Source organism: Coprinopsis cinerea (assembly GCF_000182895.1).
Source record: "Coprinopsis cinerea okayama7#130 chromosome Unknown cont3.19, whole genome shotgun sequence".
NCBI classification, from domain to species: Eukaryota; Fungi; Basidiomycota; class Agaricomycetes; order Agaricales; family Psathyrellaceae; genus Coprinopsis; species Coprinopsis cinerea.
In genome coordinates this window covers 1-9,441 of record NW_003307526.1, presented here as the reverse complement: position 1 = coordinate 9,441, position 9,441 = coordinate 1, and the positions used below count along the sequence as shown (strand labels likewise).

Below are 9,441 nucleotides of genomic sequence, written 5' to 3'. Positions count from 1 at the left end.
ACTAAGTGCAGGCTGACGACGTCGACGTTCGATGAGTAGGAGCTGGCGCTGAGGACCAGTCTCCTCGATGATTTTCGTTAGCCCCTTCAGTCTTTCTCGAGTTATGCGCGGTGGACCGTCAAGATTTCAAATCGTCCAAGTCAAGGAATGTCTCGGTGGTTGACAAGGTCAAAATCGGGTGCTAAGTTGACGCTCCAAAGGACATCGTTCTATCCGCTAGCGTGTGATCAGGCTTCAGGTAGTAAGAATTGGAGTAGGTATAGATGGAGAAGGTAGAAGTGCGCGTCTCGGTTGAAAAAGCGCGCTGTTGGATGAAGGGAAGAGGTTGACAGCGCTTGATTCTAACACGTCCAAATACAATCCAGATGACTTGGGATTTAGAATCAAACAACAGCAATCCCGATTTCCACAGCAACCAACTGCGAACTTCATCATCATCACTGTCTTGATTGACAACCGACATATCGCGAAGCGCCAGACCGTGTCTTCCTTCCCAAGGTACGTTTCGTGAATTCATTACTTATTGAATTTCATGACTAACATATCGTCGCGTGAACCAGGTATTGCACCGTGAATCTTCGGAACCGGTGAACCCGCCGTTGAATGCGTTTACGTGAAGGTTACTTGGCGGAACTGTCCTGACTTCCTTCGTCTTCAAGGCACCGGGATTGAATTCATCAACCCCGCAAACGACTGCTTGGTACTGAGGTAGGTCATTTGATATCCTTCCTTTCTTCGCTTCTCCATCTCACTATATCACCGTTTTCGCTCTTCGCCGTTACAGTGCATCAAATCAAGAAGCGATTGTATTCGAAACGGCTTGGTAAAGGAGCCTGCATCGCTTGCTCGGGGGCTGAGCTCCAGGGGTGGTTCTTTGCGGGGAGCGCGCGAAATTCTCGGCGGTTCCGTGTATCGTCTACTTATATGTAAGTCGCATTCTTTGTGGTTTGGAGGCGATGCGTGTCATTACTTGGATCTGACGACGACGATTCAGTACTCCAACTCATACTCGAGGTAGCTGTTCAAGTGTTCAACTGCCCTTTCAACGTTCCTCTACCGCCTTCGACGACTACGACTACGACTACGGCTTGATACAGTATGGGTGCTACAGATGTCGATCCGTTCGAGTACCTCACCCGACCACCGCCTAACGAGACCCCTGAGGAAAGGACGATTAGGGAAAGGAAGGAGGTTGAGGCGAAGAAGGTTAGCGACCAGATTGACGAGGAGATTAGGAAGGAGAGGGCGGTGATGAAGAAGCAGCAGAATGCGGTGAGGGTGTTGTTATTGGGTCAGTCGGAGAGCGGTACGTCGTTATCTTAGTCTATTTTGAAAGGAGACTCTTATTCGTTTGTTAGGAAAATCGACTACACTGAAGAGTATGTATTCGATGAAGCCTAAGTTGGGACTCGAGCTGACCCCTGACAGACTTCCGCATGCGATACGCGCGAGAGGAATGGCAAGCCGAGCTTGCATCGTGGAGGACGGTTATCCAGCTCAACCTCATTCGCTCGGTTCTCTCCATCCTCGACGCTGTGCAATCGGAACTGGATAACGACCCCGCAGAGCCACCAGGAACGCCCGGCGCCGACGAGACCGAGTTCCTGCACACACCGACCGACGGTAGTACCTCACCCGCTCTCGCTAGTCCGGCCTTCAACCACCCCTCATCCTCGAAACCTGGCCAACGACGACCTAGCGTGTCCAGCATCCACCGCCAGCTTCAATCGAAGGCAAGCTCGAGTTCGTTGAGGAAGGATGCGTTGGGAGGGAAGGAGTCATCGTTGCTGGGTGGGCAGCATCAGCTCCTGAAACTGCGGTTAGCACCGCTTCGACGGGTCGAGACTGATTTGAGACGGCAGTTGGGCGCCAGTGCGGATGATGAAGTTGTAGATGGGGCTGCGAGCGACGAGTACGGAGCGTTAGGTCAGGTGGATGCGGGGTCATCGGTGAGGTCGACCGGGCTGAGGAGGAGGACGACAGCGAGGAAGGAGGTGTCGGTGAGGAGGCTGAAGGATGCGCTGAGTGGTGGGGACAGGGCTGGCAAGTCCAAGGGCCATTCGAGAACGAACTCGGAGGGGAGTGGAGATGATGCGGTTGATGAAGCGACAGATGTGATTGCGAAGTGTAAAGATGATATCAAGGCGCTGTGGATGGATGAAGCGGTTAGGCTGGTTCTGAAGAAACGCAAGATTCGGTTGGAGGATTCGGCTGGATTGTGAGCAGGATCTGATCCCCTTCGGTTTTGTAATGTGGCTAATCTTCCGCTCGTAGCTTCCTCGACGACGTCGACCGAATCGCCGCACGCGAATACGTCCCTTCCGATGATGATGTCGTGAGGGCTCGACTGCGAACGCTGGGAGTCCAGGAATACCGAATCACCGTCGACCAACCCGGTTCCGTTCTTTCAGGTGTGTTCTCTGTCGCTCTTTGCTATCGGGAATTCACTAATTTGCCTGTGAAGGTCTCGGCGCGACGGGTTCGGAATGGCTATTATACGACGTCGGTGGCTCGAGGACAATGGTGAGTCTTGTTCATCCATCGTTACTCCACCTACGTCTATTCTTGTTGTTGCATTCCGTCATCGCGATTTGTATGAACTGTGGTCTGACCAACTTTCGAACCAGCGACACGCATGGATACCCTATTTCGAAAATATCACAGCTATCATCTTTCGTAAGTTCTACCTCGTACTGCGCTGCTCGATCTATTCTGACTTACCTCTCTCCTTTAGTTGCTCGTACGTCTTCTCCCAAACTATCACCCCTGGATCCGCATTGACGATGAACGCTCCACTCACCACCTGTCTCCTTCTCTCCAGCCGTCTCATGCTTCGACGAACGCCTCCTCGAAGACTCGCGTATCAACCGACTCGAAGATTCGTTCCTCCTCTGGCGCCACGTCTGCTCGTCCAAGCTTTTGCAGAAGACGAGTTTGATTTTGTTTATGAACAAGTGTGATTTGTTGAAGAGGAAGTTGAAGATGGGTGTGAAGGTTAATAAGTACCTCCCGAGTTATGCGGATAGGCCGAATGAAGCTGGGCATGTTGTTAAATGTGAGTCGTCTTTTTTGGTTTTGGTTTTTGCGTTCTCGGTTGTCGGTGGTGTTCGTTGGCTTCTTTGGTGGGCTGGTAATTTTGGCGTGGTTGTCGGTTGTTCGTGGTAGCTGTTTATTCGTCGATGTTGCTCTTCATTCGTGGCTGCTGGTCATGTGGACGAGGTACTGACGCCTTTTCTCTAGACCTGAAGGAGAAGTTTAGGGATATCGTGAAGGCTAATGCACCGGAGGGTGGACGGGTGGCGTATTATTATGCCACGTCTGTTACGGTGCGTCGAACAGTTCTTTAATCGATTCGTTGAAGCTCATGTTGGCGTTTGTAGGATACGAAAACGACGTATACGACCCTCAAAGCAGGTGAGGATCGCTTGATTTCTACATTTCGTGTTCGGCAGGGGCATGAGCCTATTCTCGCTCGCTCCTTTGGCCTTGGCCCGCCTTTTCGTTTCGTTACCGTTACTGACGTCGGTCTTCCAGTTAAGGATATTATCTTGCGTGATCACCTCAAGAATGCCGATTTCGTTTAATTCTAATGCTTCATCGATTATCTCCAGCTTCGCCTATTCCTATTTTTCTCCCAGATATCGTGGGTTGTTTACATGTATGTACTACGTCGCTTTCGCTTTCGATTGCTCGTTTGCCTTTGCTCGGCTTTGTGACGCATGCTCGGTCGTGGGTTGCTTTTTTCGTCTCCTTGTAATTTATTGATGTCTGTTCGCTCTCCTAAAGTAGTCGTTGTATATCGGTGTAATGCGGCAATGCATATGGTGTTTTTCACGGCTATGGAGTTATGAATCGATCCAAACGGACTGTGGGTCGAGGCGCCGGCTTCCTAGGAACCATGTTGTTGAATCATTGAATTCAGGGTGGAGACTTCAGGGTTGGTAAGCGTCGTGGAGCGTACTGTCTAGTGGTAAAGTAACCAAGTTTTTGAGATGAGAGAGAAGAACAAGAAGTGCGAGATGACCGACTAACGGTCAGCTGCAGTGTAATTGTCGAGGAGTGTTTAGATTCCTGGTTCCACACGTTTTAGGTTCAGTCTCAGGCTGTCGGTCACCTCATCGGTAAAGTACTACAAAGGCTACTTTCCGTTACTGGAGTTGACTCGCGAACGATGGGGGTGGAAAGGGGTGGAAGTCTGTAGGAGTGCTTGCAGAAGCTTTAGCCCAACAACCCCAAACAATACCATTCTGATTTTCTTTCTCGTCCTTTGCGCAGACCATGAGGATGATGTCGCTGGGATTGTCAACTGCGTGGTTGGCGCTTAGATAGGTGAGGACATCCCAACGTCTCTTTCACTCTCTCACTGACCACACACGAACTAGGTACCGATGCTACGATATGCATGTAATTTGAAGGTTTCCGATATCAAGCAACTCTCCTTCACGTCCCAAAATCCGGAGTCCCGGCACTTCACGAGTGTTTATATTCACAGCCCGAGAACTCGAGTCAATCCGTGTTTCCTGAGCGTCTAACGTCCAGATTGGCATGACACCAAGTGAGAAAGAAGGACACGTGCTTCGATCGAGGACTTCCCACCATTGTACCGTTGTGGGCACGCCTCGTGTTGTGGCCCCTATTTATCACAAGATCGTAACACGATAGCCACTCATCGATCGCCTCTGCAGCGCAGTAATCACCCCAAATTCAAGAGTACGCCATATCAGAGAAGACGTCCTCGGTATTGGGTCCAAGATGGCGGAATTGAGCGTGAAGGTGGATGAAGGTACGTGTTGGCCATTTTGAATCTCATTTAGCCACTGACTTCTCTCCGAATTTGTTTCTCGAATCCTTCAGAGACGGCAAGTGAAACCGTCTGGAAAGCCCAAGGCAAAACTCGCCCGGGAATCGACGACTCCATCGCGGTTGGGACAGCTCAAGTTCTCAAGGTACGTCTCCCCACTCGTGGCAATCTCAACCACCGAAAACTCGTCCAGGCCCTCGAATCGAACCTTATTCTCAAAACGAGCGACCACCTCCACAAAGTTCTCGCCGTCCTCTTTAGCCCTGTCGAAGGCATCTCGAAATCCGACCCGAAGAACCACAATGCCATATTCGCCTCCCTCGATACAGCAAAACGATTTGTCTGGTCCATCTGGCCGCGTGCTACAGCGCCTTCGCTCCTCACGCACGAACCGCCGCATAATTTCGGGATGCTCTCGGAGGAGGATCAGAAGAGGATAATCGACTATAGTCCTAATATTATGTTCCGAAAAACATGGCCATGTTTAATGTACGACGTCGTACCATCGTCCCCCGTGGGAAAATGATGTCATCGTACATTTCATCGTACCATCGTACAAAAAAAAGTAGTTTTTTAGTAAATCGTACACTTCATCGTACCAATGTACGATGATCATACATGGTTAATACCCGAAATCGATTATTGAAACCATAATGTACGATGCCATCGTACCATCGTACATTCCCATCGTACCATCGTACACTTCATCGTACAAGTGTACGATGCTATTGTACATGAAATCGTTTATTGAAACCATAATGTACGATGGCATCGTACCATCGTACACCCCCATCGTACATGGTTTCTATCCCAAAACGAATTTAGAAACCAAAGTGTATGATGGCATCGTACCATTGTACACTTTACAAAAGGTATGTACGACACCATCGTACACCCGATCGTACCAGTGTACGACGCCATCGTACAACGAGTGTACGATGAGAGTACTCCATTGTACCCCCATCGTACACTCGCTGGACGATGATTGTACCTCTAAGTTCACTTGTACGGGGTTAGGGTTGGTGGAGAAAAACTCGAGCGAAGCGAGAGTTTTTCGAAGACGAAAGCTGGTCGAGCGGGTTGTCGAAACAACCGGGTCCGCTTTCGAGTTCTTATAAACTCTCGTCAGGACCTGTGCTTTCTTTTTAGACTGTCCACGGGTTGGGTCACGACCCTCTGACCCTAGGGTCGACCCGACCCAACCCTCAAGGGTCAGGGTCAAGGGCCAGTTGTTGCCTGACCCGACCCCCAATCTCCGGGTCAGGGTCATGTCGTAAGTGACCCTGACCCTTGGGTCGACCCGAGGTTGACCCGGGTTGACCCTTTAGGGGACCAGGTTACCTATTATAGAATGCTGTGGACAACCATGTTTTAGTATTTGTAAGAGCGTGTTGGGACTGAGGAAAACACATGGACAAACAAACAATATGTAAGTACCGAAAATAATTAATTGATAGCTTTCCGTCTGGATAGATAACATCCAGGCTACGGTCATCGAAGGTCTCCTATGTCACACACTCGCCAGCATCAAGAGATAGATCCCAGCCAAATTCTACCCGATGATGCTAAACGTCTACGGAAACCAATAGCTAAAGTTCAGGAGAGGGCTGATTTCAAACCTTCCCCAGTTTCCGACGCACATGCGAAGCAAAAGGGTACGTACTGCAAGATACTTAGGGATGGTCAAGGGGTTTTAAAACCCCCCGGGTAGAGGCCAGGGGTAGAGCGGGGGTAGGGGTAAGGGTAGGTCTCCGGCTACCTTTGGCCAAACCCCCCACCCCTGGTCGGGGGTAAGGGTTTTGATAAAAACAAAACAAAACCTATTTATTTCAACATCTATGTATTGTATCTACTAAATAACTGCTGTATGTGTGATATAGCACATAAAAATATCCATATAGACTACTATAACTAAAGGTTAGTGCCAAAATACTTAATACCTTCTCATCGTACACTGGTACGCTCATCGTACCATCGTACAGCCCCCGTTGTACCACGAGTGTACGACCAGCGTACCACCCAAGTACCCTCATCGTACACTCGTGGTACAAAGGGTATGACCATCGTACAGCCTTGACGAAGGTCATACGAGATTCCCTGCCTAACCCCCCCATGTAGGCACTGACCATGGTCCCTGGTTTCCAAACCCGGTGGTGGTTAGAAACCACTCCCCTCCCTTTGTCATCTACCAACCTCGATCCCCTCCCACCTCCTGCCTCCCTCCCACCGTTGGTTTTAATCACCAGCGAGGATTGGAAACCACAAGGCTCCAACTGTGGAGCTGGTTCCAAAAGAAGTAAGTCGATCAGGTTCCGTCTCCGATCCGGCAGGCGGAACCTAATCGCTTGATCCGTTTTGTACATGCCCAAATTTAGACGTTACCCCGGCAAACGTCTCCTCCTCCTCCCTCTCTTTCCAAATATCTCTTCCATCATCACTCAAGTCATTAGAAACATGTATTAGAAGCTATTGTATTAGCCATAGAAACCCAGTGTACAAGAGTTAGGTACTAGTTGAATGACTTAACACTTGTTACTAGGTTGAGTGATTGGGAAGGAAAGAAATAAGGATAACTTACCGGTTTCTACCCCGATTCCAGTGGGTCCGGGCTCGTTCGATACGGAAAAGAGAAACGTTTCAAACCAGCCTAAGTTGAGAGGGGTAAGACGTTGGTAAGACAATCACGCACATGGAAAGAAAAAAAAGAAAACAAACACGGGCGCTTACCTGAATTCTAGGCATAGGCAGGTAGAAACCATTGTACCTCGCCCAATTCTGATGGTATAGGGGTGGTCTTGGGCTCATTCAAAAGCCATTTCTCCGCGTTTGAAAACGCGCTGAAGACGAGAGGGTTAGCGTGTCAGTAACGCAATGACGCACGCGTCACAAAGTTGTCTCATACCTGATGACCGAAGACCCGCTGACTTCCATCCCCCTTTTCTGACCCGATTGGGCATCGATCCAAACCGAGCGGCTGTTGGAAAGGAGGGCGGCCGAGACCCTCTGAATGGCGGTGGAGTTGGAGCAATCGCCCGCCAGTATGGTAAGTACGATCGCTCCGGAAAAGTCTTAGCCCGCAATAAAACTTACCTCCTCATTGTTCCCTTCGCAACTGCCTCAATTCTCCTCCATTCTTCGTCAAGTCTTTTCCTGTCGAAACGTCCGAAACCGAGCTGTCGAACGCAACAAGAATGAAGGAAATCGGTGGAAGGTGAGTCTGTTGCCATGGCGGAAGCTAAACATTTTCGATCATAGCTGACACAGCCTCCCAGGACATAAAACCTGGGTGGCTGCCCCTCCCTTCTTTCCTTCCCTCATCCTACTCGACCTCACACTGCTCCCAGCACTGGTAGACGTCGAAGCCTCAAAAAAACCGTTAGAAACCAAGGTGAGTCGCTTTTCCACTTACCCCTCTCTCTACTAAACCTCTCTTCCACTCTGCTAGTACAAAATTCGAAAGCACACCATGGTGAGTTATCCATACCACATCCTCGACACTTGCTCGTAGTTGTTGCGACGATGCGGCTGACTTTACTGTTTTTCAGCCACCCAAGGCCGGATTGTCGACGACCAGGTCAACTCGACGTGCTCCCAAGACACCGGAGCAGAAGGCGCGAGAGGAAGAGGCGAGGAAGCTCAGGGCGGAGGAGAGGGACAAGGCGAAACAGCAGAAGGCCGCTCAGCAAGAGGGCAGCAAGGGGGGGAAAGGCAAGGGGAAGGGTAACAAGCGAAAGGTGAGTCGATATCCCTTATGACAGGACGACTTGACTCACCTCTTTTCAAAGATAACCAGCAGGGCTTTCATCGAATCGGACGAGGAGGGTGATGAAGCAGATGAGCCACGGCCCAAGAAGGCAAAGACGACTGTGAGTAGGGTTTCGTTTTCCTCCAAACAATGGAAAACTTACACGTACCCAAGGCTGTGGATGGAGGATCAGCTACTAGCCAGGTCGGCGATGACGAGGATAGGGTAAGTGGTTTCCATTTCGTTTGAAGTATTGAAACCAACTAACAAGCACCAAAGGCCGCGGATAGAGGATCGGCGGCTAGCCAGGTCGGCGATGATGAGGATGAGGTTAGTGGTTTCCATTTCGTTTGTCGTATTGAAACCTACTAACATGTACCCAAGGCTGCAGCTAGAGGATCGTCGAGGGGACCAGCGGGCGATGACGAGGATGGGGTAAGTGGTTTCCATTTCGTTTGAAGTATTGAAACCGACTGACAAGGACCAAAGGCCGCGGATGGAGGATCGGCGACTAGCCAGGCCGGCGATAAGGAGGGTGGGGTAAGTGGTTTCCATTTCGTTTGAAGAATTGAAACCAACTAACATGCACCAAAGGCTGCGGATGGAGGATCGGCGGCTAGCCAGGTCGGCGACGACGAGGATAGGGTAAGTGGTTTCCATTTCGTCTGAAGTATTGAAACCGACTAAGGGTTAGGGTTAGGGTTAGGGTTAGGGTTAGGGTTAGGGTTAGGGTTAGGGTTAGGGTTAGGGTTAGGGTTAGGGTTAGGGTTAGGGTTAGGGTTAGGGTTAGGGTTAGGGTTAGGGTTAGGGTTAGGGTTAGGGTTAGGGTTAGGGTTAGGGTTAGGGTTAGGGTTAGGGTTAGGGTTAGGGTTAGGGTTAGGGTTAGGGTTAGGGG

At 50.1% G+C, this 9,441-nt stretch overlaps 4 protein-coding genes across 4 annotated transcripts; all 4 read left to right on the top strand.

Moving 5' to 3' along the window:
- Positions 1-754: 754 nt before the first annotated feature.
- CC1G_13233 (hypothetical protein) lies at positions 755-3,584 on the top strand (the record flags this gene model as incomplete). Its single annotated transcript, XM_001841454.2, has 12 exons — positions 755-926; positions 995-1,306; positions 1,359-1,379; positions 1,429-2,218; positions 2,275-2,411; positions 2,465-2,523; positions 2,628-2,676; positions 2,735-2,740; positions 2,822-3,055; positions 3,241-3,326; positions 3,381-3,414; positions 3,535-3,584. The coding sequence occupies exons 2-12, from the start codon at positions 1,099-1,101 to the stop codon at positions 3,582-3,584; spliced, it is 1,674 nt and encodes a 557-aa protein (XP_001841506.1). The 5' UTR covers positions 755-926; positions 995-1,098.
- Positions 3,585-4,752: 1,168 nt separating this feature from the next.
- CC1G_13232 (hypothetical protein) lies at positions 4,753-5,327 on the top strand (the record flags this gene model as incomplete). The annotated part of the gene is made up of 3 exons (XM_001841453.2): positions 4,753-4,783; positions 4,855-4,946; positions 4,995-5,327. The coding sequence occupies 3 exons, from the start codon at positions 4,753-4,755 to the stop codon at positions 5,325-5,327; spliced, it is 456 nt and encodes a 151-aa protein (XP_001841505.2).
- Positions 5,328-6,928: 1,601 nt separating this feature from the next.
- On the top strand, positions 6,929-7,307 carry CC1G_13231 (hypothetical protein; the record flags this gene model as incomplete). Its single annotated transcript, XM_001841452.1, has 2 exons — positions 6,929-7,097; positions 7,177-7,307. 2 exons carry the CDS (start codon positions 6,929-6,931, stop codon positions 7,305-7,307), a joined length of 300 nt encoding a protein of 99 aa, XP_001841504.1.
- Positions 7,308-7,992: 685 nt separating this feature from the next.
- CC1G_13230 (hypothetical protein) lies at positions 7,993-9,215 on the top strand (the record flags this gene model as incomplete). Its single annotated transcript, XM_001841451.1, has 10 exons — positions 7,993-8,012; positions 8,066-8,189; positions 8,247-8,270; positions 8,347-8,535; positions 8,587-8,667; positions 8,721-8,771; positions 8,826-8,876; positions 8,931-8,981; positions 9,036-9,086; positions 9,141-9,215. 10 exons carry the CDS (start codon positions 7,993-7,995, stop codon positions 9,213-9,215), a joined length of 717 nt encoding a protein of 238 aa, XP_001841503.1.
- Positions 9,216-9,441: the final 226 nt, after the last annotated feature.